The 22479-nt window shown below is 37.2% G+C and overlaps 1 protein-coding gene and 1 long non-coding RNA gene across 2 annotated transcripts in view; both read right to left on the bottom strand.

Annotated features, from left to right (window-relative positions):
- Positions 1-22479, bottom strand: part of SEC23A (SEC23 homolog A, COPII coat complex component) — a 58859-nt gene that overhangs the window by 3458 nt on the left and 32922 nt on the right. Inside the window, exons 14-19 of the mRNA XM_040256727.1 lie at positions 21008-21161; positions 17192-17269; positions 15338-15499; positions 11540-11626; positions 9181-9336; positions 6853-6918 (exon numbers count right to left, since the gene is read on the bottom strand). Of these exons, the coding sequence (XP_040112661.1) occupies positions 6853-6918; positions 9181-9336; positions 11540-11626; positions 15338-15499; positions 17192-17269; positions 21008-21161 (703 nt within the window). The remainder of the gene's footprint in view (positions 1-6852; positions 6919-9180; positions 9337-11539; positions 11627-15337; positions 15500-17191; positions 17270-21007; positions 21162-22479) is intronic.
- Positions 5397-6833, bottom strand: LOC120875060. The gene is made up of 2 exons (XR_005723800.1): positions 5969-6833; positions 5397-5886 (listed from the first exon to the last, which is right to left on the bottom strand). It is a non-coding gene; the product is annotated as an uncharacterized LOC120875060 (long non-coding RNA).

Below are 22479 nucleotides of genomic sequence, written 5' to 3'. Positions count from 1 at the left end.
CACTTTACACATTTTCCACCTCAATTCACCCAATCCCAGATCTATTTTTCCTAGTAAAGACAAAATATATATGGGTTTTCTACTTTATATACTGTGACCTTATTTGAAATGATAAATACTAAATGCTCAACTCAATCTTATCAAAAATTTCCAGTTGACTGATCTCAATTTTTCAACTGTACCCTTTTTCTCGTTAACAAACACCCAGGATTGGGCAGAAAGGGCCAAGTTTTGTATCATTTACTATATGAAGCACTACAGCATCAGAGGCCTCCAGCACCATCACAGAAGCAGTGTTGCAGCGGTGCCCCCTTCAGCTCATCCATGGATAATACTTACACTGGATTCTCGATTTCTGACAAAAAGAAAACTAAGGTATTAGATTTCATAATTTTTAGCAAAATGCTTGGCTATCATGTTAACTCTCTATATTTCAATCATTAATTTAGCTTGATGGTTAAAAATTCAGATTCTGGAGTTAGAATGACCTAGGATCAAATCCAAACCCTTGTCACAGTTTATGTGATTTGGCGAAAGTTACTTTACGAAAGCGTCGATTTCCTCCTCTGAAAAATAAGACTAACAATACTTACCTCACAAGAGTGCTTTAATAAACAAGAGTTTATGAAAATCTTAGTATAATGACTAAAACAGTGCAGATTCAGCTTATTATTATCTATAAAAATATTAACATAATTTCTCTTATAAAAGTCGTATGTCAAGAAAAACTTTAGGCTCTTGGTTTCTTTCTCACTTCTAATTATCACATTTATTTAATTTTGACATTTCACTCAGCGTTACAAAAAAGGGATGCTTTCAAATTTAACAAAATATAAAGACTGTGAAACACTGATTTAAATACATCAGACCAAAATTTCATTGTTTTTAGACACATGAACTAATTCAACACAGACTGAAAGATCTTTCAAATAGTTTGGAACCAATCTAAAAGGAGTTGTTTGTTTTGTTTTCATAAGATTCTATTCATAAAAGATAGGATCAAATGCCAGCTTCCCCCAAAGGTATAACTGTGACTAATTCTTAAACTTTCCTAAACCAGAGGCATTTCTGGAAAAGATTATTATATTTTCTAAAATGTAATAATGAGAAGAAATCCAAACTGCTTTTAACTGCCTTTTTGAGGAAAAAACTTTATAAAATAATCTAAGGAGAGACAGACCTGATAACGTAATTAAAACTACCATATAGTGTAAGGATATAATTTAACCGAATAATAGCAAATGTTTAAACAAGGTTTTATCAAATGAATAAAAAGAACTCCTTTAATAACAACAAAGCATATTTAAGTTTCTCCAAAGACAATGGCTTTCAAAATTGACAGATGGATGGGTGGATGGATAAACGAATGAGTGAATAAGATAAACAATATGCATGTTTGTTCCTTGGCCTGGGATTTTCTTCTCCATCATATTCACTCAATGAAATGATCTCCCTCCTTCAGAGTCTGGCTTACAATGTTAGGCCTCGAATGTTCCTATTTCCAGGCAGTAATAATTAAGTTTCAGTTTAATTATTATAGGTTATATTATTATAGGTTTTCTTTCCTATCTTAAATATCTTTAGAGAGAGACTGTTTTCTCCAGTGATAACAAGGAAAACTAATAACTAATATTTACTGAGTATTACTGGGCATATCAAGTATGTGTCATTAAACTCGATAATAGATAAGGAAAAGAAGGCATATGGAAGTTTAGTAACTTGCAGAGTTTTCAACTACCAGCCCAGAATGACACATGGATTGATGCCTTTCCACCTCAATTCACCCAATCCCAGATCTGTTTCTCCTAGACCAGACAAAATATATATGGGTTCTCAAATTTCTATACTGTGATCTTATTTGAAATGATAAATACTAATGCTCAACTCAATCTTATCAAAAATTTCCAGTTGATTGATCTCAATTTTTCAACTGTACCCTTTTTCTCTTTAAAAATATATCCATGATGGTTTTCCACCTCAATTCACCCATAGGTTATAATAATATAACCTATAATAATTAAACTGGAACTTAATTATTACTGCCTGGAAATAGGAACATTAGAGGCATAAACAAGAGCCCTAACATTTAAGCCAGTTCAACAGGTTCTTTATAAGCCTTCCATCTACATCTCCATGTTGTAACTTAAATCCCCCAAAACAAAGAACAAGTCATTATTTCCAAGAACTAAGCCATGCTTTCTTAATGCAGAAAATCAGCCACGAGGAGATATGTTTTATTTGGACTTCATAACGTTAGCTCACAACACTTTGTTAATTGAATTACGTGAACACCAACAGTCATCTGGAGGGGAGGAACAACTACTTCCTTTAGAAAAAGATCTGTGGACCTGCCCCATAAACCCTAGTCTGCCACAGCCCCCCGCCCTCAGGTATTGCTTTCTGACACTGAGACTGACAGGGGCTCTTATATGCAGCCAGTTTCACTCATTTGTTTGTTCACCTAGTCCCTATGGGCAATTGATAAATGACCCCTGATGAATACTGTTTTAAAGTATCCTTTAACTTCCCCTTCATATTGATTATTTACTATTTTCATTAACTGTATTTATTGATGCTATATTTTCTATATTCCTGTGATTTTCTTTTCTTAAATAAGTTCCTCTTAACTTGTGGGATCCAGAACCCAAACCAATACTCAACTGACTAAAGTATAAAAGAAAGGCTAACTCGTGGACATCCTGTAGTCCAAAGTTCCACATCACAGTATTATACTTGGCTTTTTGTCTCCCCCCACCCCCAACCAAGTGGAAGACAGTAAAGGATGATACTGAAAATCTATATGCACATGTATTACGTGGAGACAAGTTTTTCTCACATGTGCTATGTACCCTTTGAACAATTTCCAGGAGTAAGTTCCTTTCCTTGCTATTGGAAAAAAAAAAAACCTCCCCACTTTTCAGGACTGTTAGACCATGGACTCAATTTCTCTATCTATATCACAAAAGCTTCTTAACTCCTAAAGCATCTCCACAGATTCCCCTACTCTGATCTCTTTTCTCCTGTCCAGATGTATTATAGTCAATATGTGCTAATGTTTACGGTACTGTGGAAAGTCAAAAATGAAAGTGACACAGTTTTTACCCTCAAGTAATTTATATTCTAACAGGAAAAATAAGTGCCATCAGAAATGGATGGAGAAAGAGAGGGGGAATGAAGGGTCAGGGATATTCCACAATATCCAGTCATACAATCACAGAAAAAGTTTCATGGAGTCAGTAAACTTTTAAAACTGAGCCTTGAGGGATGGCTGCTATGTGTGACAAGTAGTGACAGGGGCAAGTTACATGCTCAGTATACTCAGAGTGCAGTAGGAAAGCCAGCAGGTAATTCCAACAGTCTATGTGAAGAGTAACAAGGGCCTAACCTTGATTAGCGATGCGGACAGGAGGGAATGGCCAGGGAAAATAAGTCAATAATTAGGGGCAGAAGGGAGAAAATGTACATGACTAAAGTTCCAAGCCCTGGCAACTCAGAGAATGGTAGGCTCCTCTGTAAAAAACCTCCAAGTCAGTAAGTGCAAGATGGTATGAAAGAGCTCAAGTTGGGGCATGCTGCTTATGAAATGTCTACAGGAAACTCAAGTGCTCTGCACCTGGTGGTTATAAACTCCATCTGCAGGTCACTGTGAAGCCAAAGCAAAGATGGAGACTTATAAGTTAGACTCAAATGAAAGCTGAAGCCACAAGAATGGAGACAATCACCCAGAAAAAATTCTCTAAAATGTAAAGAAGTCAAGGCAAACTTTTGAGGCACCTCTGTATTCAAAAGGCTTCCCTCATAGCTCAGTTGGTAAAGAATCTACCTGCAATGCAGGAGACCTGGTTTGATTCCTAGGTTGGCAAGTTCCCCTGGAGAAGGGACAGGCTATCCACTCCAGTATTCTTGGGTTTCCCTTGTGGCTCAGCTGGTAAAAGAATCCGCCTGCGTTCGATCCCTGGGTTGGCAAGATCCCCTGGAGAAAGGAAAAGCTACCCACTTCGGTATTCTGACCTGGAGAATTTCATGGACTGTATAGTCCATGGGGTCGCAAAGAGTCGGACACAACTGAGCAACTTTCACTCACTCACTCACTATATTCAAAGAAAAGGGCCTGAATTCCAATTATTGCTTTATTTCTATGCTAACCAGCCTGGGCCCCATAGTCAGTTGTTTAACAATGCTCTCAAATATTCTACTGTCTTTGCTGTGTCCATCTTTCTTACCTCTTGTTCTAAATTAGCCCCAGTTCTTTCATCTTTGATGCAATGCCTAACTACACAGCGTGGCTAAAGAACATTACGGAACCATGCTCAAGAAAATGTTAGTAAATAAAACGGACCCTCAACACTGCTGTCTTTTATTCATCCTCTATTGTTTTCTTATATTCCTTATTGCTGTTTTTAACCTGTTCTGTTATCCAGTCCTTAACCCCAGCATTTCTCACTCTAGCAAATAATCTATTACTGAAAAGAAACAGGCTTCTCCAATGAGAGTTTTTCTCACCACCTCAAAATCTTTCTGTCTTCACCCTTCTTCTCACTCTTTGCTTTTGCAGAAAGAAATGTCCTGCCTCCCTACCAGTGCTTAAACTCCACATAATGTGATCACCTTGTCTCCTTCTGAGGATCTTAAACATCCATACAGTGTTCTTCTGGGTCTCCCCAACAATAGCTCCTTACACTTAGTCTACAAATAAGTTTTGTGTCCTTACTCTAATAAAAATCATCCTCCTACTATTCATTCAGGCTAAATTTGCAAAATATTCATTTATACTTAATGACCTCCACTTCTTCACCACTCATTAATTCTTTAACAATCTATCCTCTACACAATGACTGTATTAAAACTGCTTAGCAAGGGCACAAATAGCCGCCTAGTCCTCAAATCAAGTATCTGCAGCATCTCGGTATTTGTTACTCCCTTCTTTTTCCTTCTGTAAAGTTCTCCCTCACCACTTAGGACATGGTGCTCCTCTTGTTTTCCTTCCACTTCTCTGATTACGTATAAAATACTCCTACCACTTGTACTTCCTCAAGGTTCTGTCTCATCTTTCCTTTGCCTCTGTAGGCTCCTTGGACAACCATCCACTGTGATGGCTTTCAGTATCACTTGTCTAATCCTTGCCCTGACCACCAAACCCAAATTTTCAACAGCCTGCTCATTTGGGCAGCTAGATGGTATCTCAAACTCAAGGTCTAAGACGTTTTCTTTTCACTCTCATTCTTACTGGCACATGTTCTCCTCAGTTACCCAGGCTCAGAACGCCTTACTCCCTTGTTCTCCCTCAACTATTTTTCAAAAATTCAAACCATAGAAAAAAAGTACAATGAATACCGACATAGCGCTAAACTTAAAATCAATGATGAATATTTTGCCACGTTTTATGTTTGTATTTATTCTTTTCTTTTTCTTCTTGTTGAATCATTTTTGCAAGTTGAAGACATCACAATATTTTATCCCCGAACACTTTAGGATATAGCTCCCAAGATCCAGGACAATCGCCTACATAACCACAACACCATTATTACTCTTAAGATATTTATTACTATACTAGCATCTGACATACAGTCTGTATATTTCACAAATCATCCCAATTATGTTCTTTATAAGCTGTTTGCTCTAATCCAGAATCCAATCAGAATTCAGATTTTGCATACAGCTGTCTGGCCCCAGAGTAAGTTTTACTTTCCTGCAACTGCTAATCAAATCTCACTGAGTCTCCTCTCGAAATATAACTCAAATCTATTCCTTTTCACCATCTCATCTTCTTTCTCTCTCACTTGGATCACTTCAGCAGAAACAGTTCCAACTTACAGACTGCTTCCAATTAATCTTAAGACTCAACTGTATTATCCAAGAGTCAAAATTGGCCCTCTGGCCAAAAACCTTCAATGACATTCCATAACTCATTAATCTTAAGACTCAACTGTATTATCCAAGAGTCAAAATTGGCCCTCTGGCCAAAAACCTTCAATGACATTCCATAACTTAGCAAATAAAAACTCAGCTCCTCAGTCCTCAGCCTGGTATTCAAGAGCCGCCATAACTGACTGCACAATTACATTTCCAGTTTATTGTTCACTGTTCATCCTGACATATACTCTTTCTCTTAGTCCATACTGTCGTCTACCTAGAATTCCATTCCCCACACAATTTCTACTTATTGGAGTAATAAGCACTCTAAATGGAATATCTCTTCCTCTGCCATCATGTGACCCTTTCCCCTCCTTCTCCTCTCTCCCCCAGTAACACTTTGAATTTTCCTAAAAGCACACAACCCAATCTGCCTTGTATTTTTAAAGACTTAGGTATGTGTTTTATCTAATACTAGACTACAAGCTCTTCAAAGGCAGGGATGTTAGCTGGGATCCTGAAGTAACCAATACAGAGTCCTGCAGATTGTACACTTGATAAGTGGTGATATAGTGTACCAAGAGGTAGAATTTCTACCAAATTAAAATATATTAATAATGATGTCCAGGCCTCCAGCCTCTCTTGTTCAACCACAATCCCTGACCACTCCCAGTGTACTGTGGCCTTCTGTGGTTCACAGCCTAGCATTAAGTCTGAATCATCACCTTCTAGTTCATTTACTATACACTTTATTGCTTTTTGTCTCGAGGGAAACATGTTAGCTTGAAATATGAAAAGGTTCTATATATTTGATATAATCACTTTTGTATTTTCTGTGGTGCTACCAAATGCTAATTCTATTTTAACCTCTTTTATTTTTTACTACTTTTCCAACAGAAACCATTACCAAAAACAAAGGCAAAAAATGTAGCTTTCACTAAAATAACGAACTATAAAAAACAAAGAAATAATTTCCACGATCTGCTATTTTACACTTACCTGTCCCCAGGCATACATATTATTATGAGTCTGTGAGGGGTTAACTTTTGAAAGCAGGAAACGAGCCTTAAAAGCAAAGAAGAAATAATATTATCCATAAAATATAAGATTTGGTCAATACAGGCTAAACAAATACATTATGCCATATAAAATCAATTCTACTTAATATATTTTCATAAAATTAATTTTATTAAAATGCAACTTTTAAAAAATGAGATAAATCTTGAAATATGTAGACCACTATTTGTTACAAATAAGTGTAACCTCTCCAAATCACACATACATAATAACATTTACAGTAACAAATACAAATTGCAGAATTTAAAACTCAGCATATAAAGAGTATATGTGCAACAATTATGACAAAGTTAGTGTGACATTTACCAAACATCTGGTCTGAAACATCCACAAAGTTTCAAAGTCTCCAAAGGTTCAAAGTCTCTACATATTCTTTCACTTTAAACAATGACTCTCAAACTTTTTCAAACTACAGGCTATTCCATGAGAACACTTGCCCAACATTTTGCCCATCTATCCACCATGCCTTATCATCACGAAATAATAACCAGAATTGAAAAGGAATATAGAGACATCAATGAGAGAACAAGTCATAAATTATTATTTCACACTAAAAGAACAAGACAGTCCTATCATTTGAAATATAGTACCATACAAAATCTTTTTCTACTTCGAAAGAACATCTCGGAGAAGGCAATGGCAACCCACTCCAGTATTCTTGCCTGGAAAATCCCATGGATGGAGGAGCCTGGTAGGCTGCAGTCCATGGAGTCGCTAAGAGTTGGACACGACTGAGCAACTTCACTTTCACTTTTCACTATCATGCATTGGAGAAGGACATGGCAACCCACTCCAGTGTTCTTGCCTGGAGAATCCCAGGGATGGGGGAGCCTGGTGGGCTGCCGTCTAGGGGGTCGCACAGAGTCGGACACAACTGAAGCGACTTAGCAGCAGCAGCAGCAGCAGCAGCAAAGAACATCTGGATTCAAATCCCAATTCCTCCATCTACAGTTTTCCTTGGCCACAAGTAACCTAAGTCTCAGTTTTATTATCCATAAAATGGAAACAATAATAGGACTGCTAGAGAATCAAATGAGAGAAGTTATGTAAAGTGTTATCAGCTTGGCAAATTCTCAACAGGGTATAGTAGTTTCTATTATAAATATAGTAAAACCCTAATAATAATTGCTATCATTTCTGAATAACAGTTACTGATATCTACTACCTACTTTGTAATACTGTGCTAGGCACTAGGGATATATCAATAAAGCAAGGTCTGTACTTTCTAGGAACAAGTGAAAAAAACTTACAATAACCTATAATTAATTTATATACCTCTAATAAGAATTAAAAGGCAGCAGTAAAAGTGATTCAAGAGTTGGGCTTTCCTAGTGGCTCAATGGTAAAGAATCTACCTGCCAGTGCAGGAGACACAGGTTCAATCCCCAGTTTGGGAAGATCCCACATGCCACGGAGCAACTAAGCCCATGTGCTACAACTACTGAGCCTGTGCTCTAAAACCTGGGAGCCACAGCTAAACCCATGTGCCACAACTGCTACAGCCTGCATACCCTAGAGCCCATGCTCCACACTAGGGAAGCCCCTCAGTGAGAAGCCTGTGCACCAGAACTACAGAGTAGGACCCACTCACTACAACTAGACAAAAGCCTGTGCAGCAACAAAGACCCAGTGTGGCCAAAAATAATAAATTAAAAAACTTTTTTTTAACAGAAAAAAAAAAATGAGTGTATGTTATGGGGTCCCAATTGAGTCTTCTGTAAGGGCAAAAAGGGCTATATGTATGTTATTTAACCCTCATAACTCTAAAAATTATACACCTTTTTATAATGCCATAATGCTTTCCTATTACATGACATTTTCTAGAAAAGTGAAATGATAGAACGAGGAAAACAAAAATTATGTTACCACAAACTTCATATTCACAGACTTCGTCAGGAAACAAAGAGATCTGAGAAAAGTACACTAAACTATTTCCTAAGTTGTTCCTATCTACCTGCTCAACTAAAGCTGGCGTATCATCAAAACATCACCCTGGCTCTTTACTAGAGCTGAGCTGGAGGAAGAAGATGGGAGAAACCACCACCTGTAGTCAGCTAGTCAACGATCTTACTGCTCTGCTCTCAAAACTAAGGCAAGAAGAAAGCACACCTTCCCCTGGAAACCATCTACCCATCTCTTTCCTTTTCATTTGCCTGGGGAAGCAGTCTATTCAAACTAACGTCAGAAGGCAAACAGGAACAACTCATCGTAAAATCAGCAACACACATGCAAACAAATGCAGAGTACTACCTGACTGCCACCATGTTCAGTGTCAATGTATCTCGGCATTGGAAACCTGGAGTGAAGGATTTCCTGGGCATCATCCACTGGGGCTTGCAGAAGGTGGCGGAAATTTTCATATTCTGGCATATCCTGGTATCCTGACTTGCGCCACTGAGCTATGGTCTAATTTTAAAACAATTAAAGGAATTATTACTTTTTTTCTTGCCTAACCAAAAAAAATTTTTTTTCAAATGAAACAATCCTCAGAAAATAAGAAAATCACAGAATATTATCCCATTTATTTTTCAGTTACTAATTTTTTAAAGTTACAATACTAATTTTTTAAAGTTACAATACTAATTTCAGTATTCTTGAGTAAACAGATGCAAAATTAGGATATTTCTTCTTTAAAAGTAAAAAGAAATAATAATGAAGAAAAATTTTAAAACATTACACTTATCACATTAAAGTTAGCTAAAAGGTATCGCTGGGCTTCCCAGGTGGCTCAGTGGTAAAGAATCCACAAATCAATGCAGGAGACAAGGGTTCAATCCCTGGGTCGGGAAGATCCCATGGAGAAGGAAACAGCAACTCACTCTAGAATTGTTGCCTGGAGAATTCCAAGGACAGAGGAGCCTGGTGGGCTACAGGCCATGGGGTTGTAAAGAGTCGGACATGACTTAGCGACTGAACAACAACAAAAAGGTACCTACCTAAGCTTATGATAAATAAAAGGGATTTCTGGTACAGAAGATTTCCTAGAGACTTTAAAATGAATTACTCTTATATTATGACTCTTTCCCAATGGAGTAACATTCTCACAAGATACATAAAGGTAAAAACTTTAATAATAATAGCAATAATATTATAAAGATAATGTACCTATAAAAGAGCATCTGAATCAATATTTTTAGGTAAATGACTCCAAAACGCCATTTAATTAAATCATCCAAAGATTTAACCTGGCTTGATTTCTAAGTTAAGTGAATCAATCAATGCATATCTTTATATCTCTATATTGAACAGAGGAACAGTCATCTGAATTTCTGATTTCTCATTTATGCATGTTAACAAGCTATTTGAAGAAATGAAACGACTGAAAGACAAAAGAAATAATCAAAAATCGAGCTCTGTCAGAGAGCTAGTGTCACAGGCATTATTCTTATAAGTTAAATAGCTCTAGTAACGGGGATCAATTAAAAATAATAATAGGTCTTTAAAAGTCCCATATAGTTAAAGTGATATTTTGAATAAGATCTTCCTTGAGTGCATGCATGCCAAGTCACTTCAGTGACATCTGACTCTTAGCAACCTTATGGACTGCAGACCGCCGGGCTCCTCTGTCCACGGGATTCTCCAGGCAAGAATACTGGAGTGGATCGCTTTGCCTTCCTCCAGGGCATCTTCCCCACCCAGGGACTGAACCCTGGGTTATGTCTCCTGCCCTGGCAGGTGGGTTCTTTACCACTAGTGCCACCTGGAAAGCCCCTTCCCTGTTACAGTGCTAATCTAAAGTCATTTACAGTTATAACACTGGAAAAATATATCTGCACAGGTTACCTGAATACGAGACTATTAGCTTGAGTATAAGTTTATGAAAAAGGAGATTCGTATTTCTCAAAGCATCTAGATTTCAGTGCTTTCTTACACAGAGGAAGCACTTAAATACTGCCTGAATGAATAAATACAGGAATGAACAGAGTTATGCTAAATAACCTAGATTAACTCAATTGCTACTCAAATAGTCTGCTCTTTTCAATCATTTACCTATCCAATTAAGTTATAAATTTTAATTACCTTGTGCTTTAAATGAATCTTTAAGATCAACTGAAATATTTTTTTTTACTTTAAATACTTTGTGTGGAATATTTGGAGGGTGGGGATGAGATCTGTGTCGGATTTTAGTTGCACCATGCAGGCTCTAGCTCCCTGACCAGGGATAAAACCTAGCCCCCTGCATTGGGAGTATGGAGTCTTAACCACTGGACCACCAGGGAAGTCCCAGAATACTTTTTAAATGGATACATGAAATAATAAAAAGGAAAGCCCGCCTACTGACTTTTCCCTTCTAACTGTCTTCAGGTAAAACCCAAAAGCATGATATGCTCACTTACTTTCACAGCTATGCTTTGTATAAAATTCATTCCTCCAATTATGTGCACACAAACAAACAAAATAACCACAGACAGGTCAACTGCAAATTAAATCTAAAAATTCACAAAAGGAAGAATCGCATTTTACACATAACTTAATAAAAGTGGAAATACAGTTTATCATAGAGGAGACACTAGTCATATAGTAAAGGGAGGAAAGCTTCTAGAAATATGAATTAAAATATGAATTTACAGAAACTATGTGCATAGCTTTAAACACAAGGGAATCTTACCTCACCATGATAAATCAAAATCTGGAAAAATGTGTCCATGAGGAGAATACGATCTGCAAGAATGCTGCTGCTATCAAGAAGAACCGGCTGATGTGAGGATAATAATGAAAGAGGAAGAAGGAAAAATTAATTACTTAAAAATACAAAATCGATCTTTTTAGAATCTTTTAAATTTTTTAAATGTATTATCTTACTACTTAAAACCTCTTGCTATTATGAATTCTTAAAGGATGTTTCAATTTAATTTTCTGAGGAATCACTAAACTGAAGTAACAATTGAAAATAGAGTCTCAGTTCAGTTCAGTTCAGTCATTCAGTCGTGTCTGACTCTTTGCGACCCCATGAATCGCAGCACGCCAGGCCTCCCTGTCCATCACCATCTCCTGGAGTTCACTCAGACTCACGTCCATCGAGTCCGTGACACCATCCAGCCATCTCATCCTCTGTCGTCCCTTTCTCCTCCTGCCCCCAATCCCTCCCAGCATCAGAGTCTTTTCCAATGAGTCAACTCTTCACATGAGGTGGCCAAAGTACTGGAGTTTCAGCTTTAGCATCATTCCTTCCACAGAAATCCCAGGGCTGATCTCCTTCAGAATGGACTGGTTGGATCTCCTTGCAGTCCAAGGGACTCTCAAGAGTCTTCTCCAACACCACAGTTCAAACGCATCAATTCTTTGGCGCTCAGCCTTCTTCACAGTCCAACTCTCACATCCATACATGACCACAGGAAATACCATAGCCTTGACTAGACGGACCTTAGTCAGCAAAGTAATGTCTCTGCTTTTGAATATACTATCTAGGTTGGTCATAACTTTTCTTCCAAGGAGTAAGCATCTTTTAATTTCACGGCTGCAGTCACCATCTGTAGTGATTTTGGAGCCCCAAAAAATAAAGTCTGATACTGTTTCCACTGTTTCCCCATCTATTTCCCATGAAGTGATAGGACCAGATGCCATGATCTTCGTTTTCTGAATGTTGAGCTTTAAGCCAACTTTTTCACTCTCCTCTTTCACTTTCATCAAGAGGCTTTTTAGCTCCTCTTCACTTTCTGCCATAAGGGTGGTGTCATCTGCATATCTGAGGTTATTGATATTTCTCTTGGCAATCTTGATTCCAGCTTGTGCTTCTTCCAGTCCAGCATTTCTCATGATGTACTCTGCATAGAAGTTAAATAAACAGGGTGACAATATACAGCCTTGACGTACTCCTTTTCCTATTTGGAACCAGTCTGTTGTTCCATGTCCAGTTCTAACTGTTGCTTCCTGACCTGCATACAGATTTCTCAAGAGGCAGGTCAGGTGGTCTGGTATTCCCATCTCTTTCAGAATTTTCCACAGTTTATTGTGATCCACACAGTCAAAGGCTTTGGCATAGTCAATAAAGCAGAAATAGATGTTTTTCTGGAAATCTCTTGCTTTTTCCATGATCCAGAGGATGTTAGCAATTTGATCTCTGGTCCCTCTGCCTTTTCTAAAACCAGCTTGAACATCAGGGAGTTCACGGTTCACGTATTACTGAAGCCTGGCTTGGAGAATTTTGAGCATTACTTTACTAGCATGTGAGTCCAGGCAAGAGGAAATCAGAGATAACTCCTAAGTCTGATGGTGTGCAGCACCACTGAGAGGGGAAAGGCTTTGGACAGAGAAAATTTGGAGATGGAAACATAGTTCTGAATATGAAATAGAAGGAAGTGGCCTGAACTGACATAAATTTGGGGATCACATGCATGAAGATGGCAATTAGAGCTATGTAATTAGACTGCACCGCTTCAAGGGAATCTAGAGAAGCCAGAGGTTGAGCCTGGAGCACACCAACATTTAGAGTTCAGAAAGGGAGAAGCTAGCAGATGGAGTCTGAGAAGGAATAGGCAGTGAGGAAGAGGAAAACCACTAGGTGCTGTAGGCACTGGAGAAAGTGAAAGGTGAAAGTGAAAGTGAAGTCACTCAGTCGTGTCCGACTCTGTGATACCGTGGACTGTAGCCCACCAGGCTCCTCCGTCCATGGGATTCTCCAGGCAAGAGTACTGGAGTGCATTGCCATTTCCTTCTCCAGGGGATCTTCCCGACCCAGGGATCGAACCCAGGTCTCCTGCACTGCAGGGAGACGCTTTAACCTCTAAGCCACCAGGGAAGCCCTTGGAGAAGCCTAGAGCAAAAGGTTTTCAAGGAGAGTCCTCACTGTGTAAATGCTGTGTGAGTTCCAACAAGACGAGGGCTTGGTGGCCTTGAGAAGAGTTGTTTCAGAATAATCTCAGGGACAAGAGTCTAACTAATATAGGTTGAGAAGAGAATGTAACATGGGAACATATAGACAAGTAACTCTCTGCATTTAGCCGTGACTGGGACCAGAGCAATGAGGCGGCAATTAGAGACAATGTGAAGTCCAGGGGCTTTTGTTTAACAGGAGTGACACTAAGGTTTCTATGTTAATGAGAATGATCATGAGGAGAGAAGTGACAATGCAGAAGAAAAAGAGGATAACTTCAAATGCAAAGCCTTAAGAAATGAAAGGGATTCATGGATTAAATGGAGAGTTTGAAATCTGATAGGAGCAGGCAGTGGGATTCCATTTTCCTTCTAAACAGTTTTTGACATTTTCCAGATGTTTACAACTTACATATATTACCATGAAATTTTTTTTTCAAAGTATTTCTAAAACTTACTTTCCTCATTCAAACAACTATGACACCAAATGTATAGCTAGACCAATTAAAAATGCATTTTCTAGAAAAGTAAAAACTATGACAAATTACTTTAAAAAATAGCAACAAAATATAACTTTTTACCCACTATTTTTTTTACAAAAGTGAATAAAGGCAGCATTAGAGATCATTAACCAATAGATATTATATTCTCTTTATACTGACCCTTCCTAAAGTTATTATTTTCAAATACAGTCATTACATACTTTTAAGTAAACAAATTGCTTTAATCATGAAACAGAAACTATCTATTTGAAAATAGGTTAAAATAATTGGACAGTTTGCTAAGAAGGCAAAATGGATAGCTTTATCATTTTTCTGAGTATGTATCTTTATAATCAACTATATCTTATGTTCCAAAAGACTATAGGAGAATGGGACTGTATTAAAACAAGAGGTTTTCTTTATACAAAATGCCCTAATTGTCAGACACTATAAACTCTGGAATACAGTTTCTAGAATCATCATCACCTGTAGACATTGGTAAAGACATAAGACTAGTCATGAGCCCTATAGGATTTTTATCAACCCAATGACTAGACAAAATGATCTTTAAAAAGTCTGTTAAAAATTTTTTAAATAAATAGTCTCTTATAGCTGTTTATTTTTTGAAATAACTTCCTAATATAGCCTAGCATTTTATCTAGCATATAGTAAGCACTCATAAATATCAAGAGTATATATGAATAACAAGATATTCATGCTTGAATTAAATTCTCATATTTAATAAATATATTTCAAGAAAAACCTAATTGTTTTAACAGCACACAGCACAGTAACAAAACCAATTTCTTTTTCTACCCGTCTTACCTCTGCTGCTGCTGCTGCTGCTGCTGCTAAGTCGCTTCAGTCATGTCCGACTCTGTGCGACCCCATAGACGGCAGCCCACCAGGTTCTGCCGTCCCTGGGATTCTCCAGGCAAGAACACTGGAGTGGGTTGCCATTTCCTTCTCCAGTGCATGAAAGTGAAAAGTGAAAGTGAAGTCGCTCAGTCGTGTCCGACTCTTCACGACCCCATGGACTGCAGCCCACCAGGCTCCTCTGCCCATGGGATATTCCAGGCAAGAGTACTGGAGTGGGGTGCCATTGCTCTTACCTCTGGTGGTCCACTAAAAGAATAAGCGTACAGAATAGGCTGAATCATGATGAGAGACTGGGTCAAGTCTTGACGCATAAAGTGGTGACGATAATATGAACTCTCATCAGGACTATTGTTGAAAACTTGCAAGAAAGGAGATCTTCTTAAATGAAACATAAACTACAAAATAAAACATGCGAGATAGCTTTTACTGATTTTAATATGGCAACAGAAGTTTACTACTATGAACACATTTTATTACAACTATTAATACAAAAAAACAATTTACAATAAGAACATTCTAAATTGTATTTCTCAGAATCTTACCCATGATACTTATCAGTTACTTAAAAATGCAACTCAACAACAACTAAAAAGTAAAAGAGATGACTCAAAAGAAAAACAAGACTAGGGACAAAAACCCCTTGTTTGGATCTAAGTCAAATATTTTAGACTAAGGGCTACCCTGGTGCCTCAGTGGTAAAGAATCCACCTGCCAATGCAGGAGACACAGTTTCAATCCCTGGGATGGAAGATCCCCTGGAGAAGGAAATGGCAACCCACCCAGTATTCTTGCCTGGAGAATTCCAAGGACAGAGGAGTCTGGCCAGCTACAATCCACAGGGTCACAAAGGAGTTGGACATGACTTAGTAACTAAACAAGAATAACTTAGACGAATGCCCTCAATTCCCTTACTATTCCCTGATACGAAGTGAGGTCCAAGAATTCTCAAAACACAAAGGGTTGCCTCCCTTAAGACAAGTGAGTGAGTGACAGTCACTTAGTTGTGCCTGAATCTTTTCAACACCATGGACCATATATAGCCTGCCAGGCTCCTCTGTCCATGGAATTCTCCAGGCAAGAATACTGGAGTGGGTAGCCATTCCCTTCTCCATTAAGACAAGTAGACTCTGCCTTATTCTAATTCTCCAAAATCTCAACCAGAGACTTGGGGAAGTCTCCTCCTAAACATGGAGTTTCTAGGTTACAGATCAATAAAATATTTTCAAAAAAAAAGAGTATCTCTGAAAAGAAGGTCGAAGCTTTAAACAAAGTTTATGTGAGGAGCAAAAATTTGAATTTCCGTATCTCAATATTAATCATCTCTCCAGGTTAAGCTAAAATAAAATACCACTTGTTCCACAAAGATATACCAAATAATCCATTTGGAAGGATTCTTTGAAGTTTCCTTTAAATATTGTGTCTCTCTTGTAGTGTTGAATCTCACTTTCTTTTCTGCATTGTTTACATATATTACAGATCTCACCCTTCAAAATGAAAGCTCCTTGAAAACAGAATCCATGTCAACCATCTTTATTCTTCTAAATTACTTGCACTTCGTATATACTCAGTTGAATAAATATTATCTCTATTACTCATCATATAAACCTATACATTTGAGAATATCTACCAAAATAACAGACAGATAGACTCTACTATCCAAGTAGAAAGGTTCTGTAAGATAAAGGTTCTTTTCTGTTTATCTGGGATGTCTCCATAAAGTTGTCCTCAGGCAACGATACCATAAGCCTAGCAGACTGTTAAAATTACTTCCTTTTGGCAGTACTGCAATTAGTTAGATCCCTTTTATCAGATGGAAAGCTAATCTGCTTCATACCAAATTGTGCTCCCCAATAAGGTTCTGGTGTAAATTTCTACTCACCACAAATAGATGCTATATGCAAGGTTATCATAAAAATACTACTTACTTTTCACTAACTATTCAATCATAATACTATTTTCTTAGCTATCTCAAAACTTAAAACCTAACCAAAAGAGCAATCCTGTAAGATGAGTAATAAAAGAAAACAGGAAAAGTGAGACCCAACACTACTGTCTACACTAAGAACACAGATCTTTTGTCCACTCACCTGTGGATAAAGGGAGAAAGTTTCTGAAAATCTGAAGGAACTTGGATCATCTTTGTGATACTCGCCAAACTTCTGACACTAAATAAAATAAAACTTGTTAGTAATACGTTCTCTGGCACAGGGCTAAAACTTCTGCCTATGTGTTTTCTATTTTTAAAAAGTTATTCTCTTTAGGAGGCAGATATTTGACTCAGAATAAAACTGGGATATTATTTATAGACTTACCAAGAGAATGATTACCAAAAAAGACAGAAATTTTAATTTTGGAAGCAAACAATACATTTGTTTCAGTGCAGAACAACTCATCATAAAAGTGTTTGAATTTTTTTAAACTAAGTGTCTCTGATAGCAAATGAAGAGCTCTAGCAAATGAAGAGCTCTAGCAAATGATGGCCCAAAAAGCTCAATATGTGCCCCCTAAGACCCTACCTAAAAAAGACAACAGTCTACAGACAGGAAAATGTACTGTCAAGACACCACAGTGGCTCTAAAGGCAAAATGATGGTATAAAGTCGGATGCACTTGGAAAAATGCCAAAAAGAAAGAGCTACTGAGGAAAAGAAAATCAAGATCAACAGGTAAACCAGTAAAGAAAGAACACAAAGGCAGAAACTAAAAGGCAATAAAGGAGACACATCCTCTAGCAATAGGGAAGTAAACCCTCCATGATAATATAACAAAAGGCATCAAAATAACTGAGATAATCCACAGGAGAAAGTGCGCAGCACAATGGCTGACACTAAGCACTCAGTAAATGGGAGCTTCCTCTCTGTTCTTCAGCAAAGTCTCTGACCTGAAAAGTTTCTATAGTACTTATGTAACTGGTCGGCTTCCTGGCAACATCTATCAGTACTTGCATATGATCGAGGGCAAAAATAACAAGCAAAAAATAACAAAAGGTTCACTGCTGAAAGTAGTACAGGGCTTTTGTAGCCTAAAATGTTCAACTAAATCATTTACATAGCTATCTGTGCCATAAAGCACACATAAAAGGCATAATTGGTTTGATCACATTTTTGGCTTTAAGGAAAAATCATTTCAGAACCACAACTATCCAAAGGATAAAAAAGCTGCAGTTGTAGCACTAATCCTCAGAAAATAGATCTTGGTATCTGGGAATAAGAGTATTTCTGACATCAATGCGCCCTAATAACATTTCACTGATAAAACTTATAGATTAGGATAATAATTTTCACTGTCCACTAGCTAAGATAAATTTAAATTAATTAAAATTAAATTAAAATCCAGCTTCTCAGTTGCACTAGCCATATTTCAAGTACTCAAGAGCCACATGTTGGCAGTAGTTCCATAATGGACAGTGCCGACGACAGAACATTTCTGCCATTGTAAAAGTTCTCCTGGAAGCACTGGTCAAAAATATAAAATATACTTGAGATCTAGAACATCAAACACATTGAAAGATTCTTTAGAAAAGCCATGTCACACATCATTTGATTTTATTAAGAGATCAGCAACTTTTTCATGTTTTTCATTTTCATTTTTATTGGTCACTGCATTCCTTCTTTTGCTAATTCCTTGTCCATGATCTTTGCTTATCTTTTACCCAAATACTACTGATTTGCAATAGACGAAAATTTTCACATTTTGCCATATACGTAATAAAGTTGGTAATAAATTGTGCTAATGGTATTTTTAACCACACAGACTTTTGTTTCATTTGAATGTAACAAATCTTTTAATATTTTTATTTATGGCTCCTGATTATGTTTCATATTTAAAGTCCTTTTTCATCCAGAGGTTAAATACATATTAACTTATTTTTATAAATATTGCCTATGCTGCAGATAACAATATAAATTTTGTGTAATATACACATACATAAATTTGTAATCTTTGGGTTACTTTTATTGAACACTCAAATGTCCTAGCATTAATTACTGGAATTGTGAGGAGTTCTTATTTACAACCCAACCAGAACACTACCACAAATGAGAAAAAAAAAACAAAACTGAAGCAAAAAAGAGGTATATCAAAGATCCACTGTTTCAGTTATTTAGTAGTAGTAAGATTGGGCAAATAAAGCAACAGTAACACAATTTTCTTGGAGAAAATAACAACACTTGTAAGAACTTTAGTCTTTAATTCAGCTATTAGTTATGCACAAAGCCAGCCACATAAATGGGCCCAAAGGGTCAAAGTCTAACCTCTATAAGAAAATGGTAATGATGGAAGCAGTCCTTAAAAACAGCACAACTAAAGTGCCTGGTCCTACCAGTATACCAGAAAAAGTCCAGCTTCACATTGAAAGCTACTTATCAGTGGGTTTTACACAAGTTGATAACCCAAGTTATCCAATTTTGTGTCATATGTCATAACCTACAAAAGCAGTGATAGCTCCAGCAAAACGGAAAAAGTACTTTACTACAAATCATAACCATATGACAAATAAATGTGCTGATTACTTCAAACAGCTTTTAGATTCTCAAAGCAGTAAAGTATTTGTTAAAATTACATAGTCACAGTCAGTGAAAAAGCTCAGGAAACAAGATATTTCAGAGAAAAATTTAAGTCACACAGTGGATAAGAACCTAATAATGACCCCATGTAAAATTAGAGTAAATAAAATGCTAGGATAAGATGAAGTCTGAGAAATTAGAAAGGTTCCATTGTAAAACAATATAAAAAATGAATGCATTCATGACATGTTACATGATGTTGAAGAGGTTTGTATAATTGGCTGAAAAATAACAGCTTCCCTAATCAAGCAAACAAGTCAACAGATTTCACCAATGTCATGCCAAGTTGCTAAATAACAGTGAAATTCCAGAGGACTTTTCTGCTGCCCTAAACAAGCAAAGGGCAAAACATATTTAATGCTTTGACCTTCTTATATGGAAACCAAAGTCTACCTTGGAGAAAATATGCTGGCATTTGTACTGATGGTGTCCAATTAATGGTTTGCTCCAAGAGAGGTTTTATGACTCCTGTCAAAAAAAGACAGGCTGATGTTGTCATAACACTGCTTTCTTCACAAAGAGGTACCAGCATAAAAACGCCCTCAAAAGTGAAAGAGTGAAAGCACTGGATGATGCTACAAAAATGGTTAACTTTATTAAACAAAGACTAGTTCCCTCAATAATGTTTTAAATATACATGAAAATTTAGACAACACAAAAACTTCCTGCTAAAAACAGAAATTTGATAGCCTAGCAAAGAGAGTTCTCAATTGAGTTTCTAAACTCAAGGAAGAACTGAAGAAGTACTATCAAGGAAATTATAGGCCAGAATTTGCTGAGTAAATAGGAAGCATTAAGAACAGAACTTAACTAAGCATTCTAGTAATGGGTTCCTGACATGTTAAAGCCCAAGTATAATTATCATTCTTAACAACTTTACCAACATATACTTTGATAGCCTAGATACAGATAATAAAGACTTGTCTATGTTTTGTATGTTAATGTGTATAATTTTTATATCCTAATTAATTTCTCTTCAAACTTCCACTAAAATAAAAATAGAAAATTAAAACCACAGCAGTGGAGGAAACTATGTAAAAATACAGCAAAAACAAATACAGCAATTAAATTGGGAATTAATTTGGTATCAGTCCCCCCAAATAATAATAGGTTACATCATTGTGACTCCTTCATTTTAAGGAAGAAAGGCATTTTCATTTACTGGAAGAGATCAATGAACTCTACTATTCATTACCAGGCCTTTCTCAGCAACTTGATCAGTAGTCCCTCACACAGTCCTTCAGGTACACTGTCAAGTACCGTTGAAAGAGATTATCAGAAAACACTGACCATAATAAATAAATGCATACCGATTTAGAACAGTATGTTTACTTCTTACCAGTCTAATGAGCTGTCTGTCTAGCCATCTAAGCACATCTGGACCTTCTTCAGTTTCAGCTCTATAAATCGCCAGCCGAGCCATAAGAATGGCAGCTGCCTCCTGGTCAAAAGATGCAGCAATGTTTTGGATCTGAGTTTGAGCATCTGCCCAGCTAAAAACAAGAAGAAAACACAGAATTGCTGCTAAATTATTATGTTCATGATACCTTAGTTAGCTATTACACAGATATAAATTTAAAAGATACAGAAAATTACTTCAACATTTCAAAATTCCAATATTACATAGAAAAATTAGGTTTAAAAAATTACTAATAGTAGTTTCAGTATAGTACTCACAGTTCTTCAGAAAAAAACATCCAAACCTAATAAAATCCTCTAAAATAACCACATGTGCCTAGGTGCTTCAGTCCTGTCCAACTCTTTGTGACCCCATGGACAGCAGCCTGCCAGGCTTCTCTGTCCATGGGGTTCTCCAGGAAAGAATACTGGAGTGAGTTGCAATGCCCTCCTCCTGGGGATGTTCCTGACCCATGGATGAAACTTGTGTCCCTTACCGCTCTTGCACTAGCAGGCAAGTTCTTGACCACTAGTGCCCACAGAAGCAGTAGATTTCCACACACATTCCTTAAAACATTAAGATCGTTACACATAAAAATAACAGCACAGGTATGTGTGTACGTATGCACACAGATACACGGGTTGGTATGACAACAAACTATGGAAAATTCAACAGTTAGAACTGGACATGGAACAACAGATTGGTTCCAAGTCGGGAAAGGAGTACATCAAGGCTTTATATTGGCACCGTGCTTATTTAACTTACATGCAGAATACATCATGAGAAACGCTGGACTCAAGAAACACAAGCTGGAATCAAGATTGCTGGGAGAAATATCAATAACCTCAGATATGCAGATGACACCACCCTTATGGCAGAAAGTGAAGAATTAAAGAGCCTCCTGACGAAAGTGAAAGAGGAGAGTGAAAAAGTTGGCTTAAAGCTCAATATTCAGAAAATGAAGATCATGGCATCTGGTCCCATCACTTCATGGCAAATAGATGAAGAAACAGTGGAAACAGTGACAGACTTGATTTTGGGGGGCTTCAAAATCACTGCAGATGATGACGGCAGCCATGAAATTAAAAGACGCTTACTCCTTGGAAGAAAACTTATGACCAACCTAGATAGCATATCAAAAAGCAGAGACATTACTTTGCCAACAGAGGTCTGTCTAGTCAAAGCTATGGTTCTTCCAGTAGTCATGTATGGATATGAGAGTTGGACTATAAAGAACACTGAACGCCGATGAATTGATGCTTTTGAACTGTGGTGTTGGAAAAGACTCTTGAGAGTCCTTTGGACTTCAAGGAGATCCAACCAGTCCATCCTAAAGGAAATCAGTCCTGAATATTCACTGGAAGGACTGATGTTGAAGCTGAAACTCCAATACTTTGGCCACCTGATGCAAA

The sequence above is a fragment of the Oryx dammah genome, unplaced genomic scaffold (genome assembly GCF_014754425.2).
Source record: "Oryx dammah isolate SB20612 unplaced genomic scaffold, SCBI_Odam_1.1 HiC_scaffold_16, whole genome shotgun sequence".
Taxonomy (NCBI): domain Eukaryota; kingdom Metazoa; phylum Chordata; class Mammalia; order Artiodactyla; family Bovidae; genus Oryx; species Oryx dammah.
This window is presented reverse-complemented; position numbering and strand designations above follow the sequence as displayed.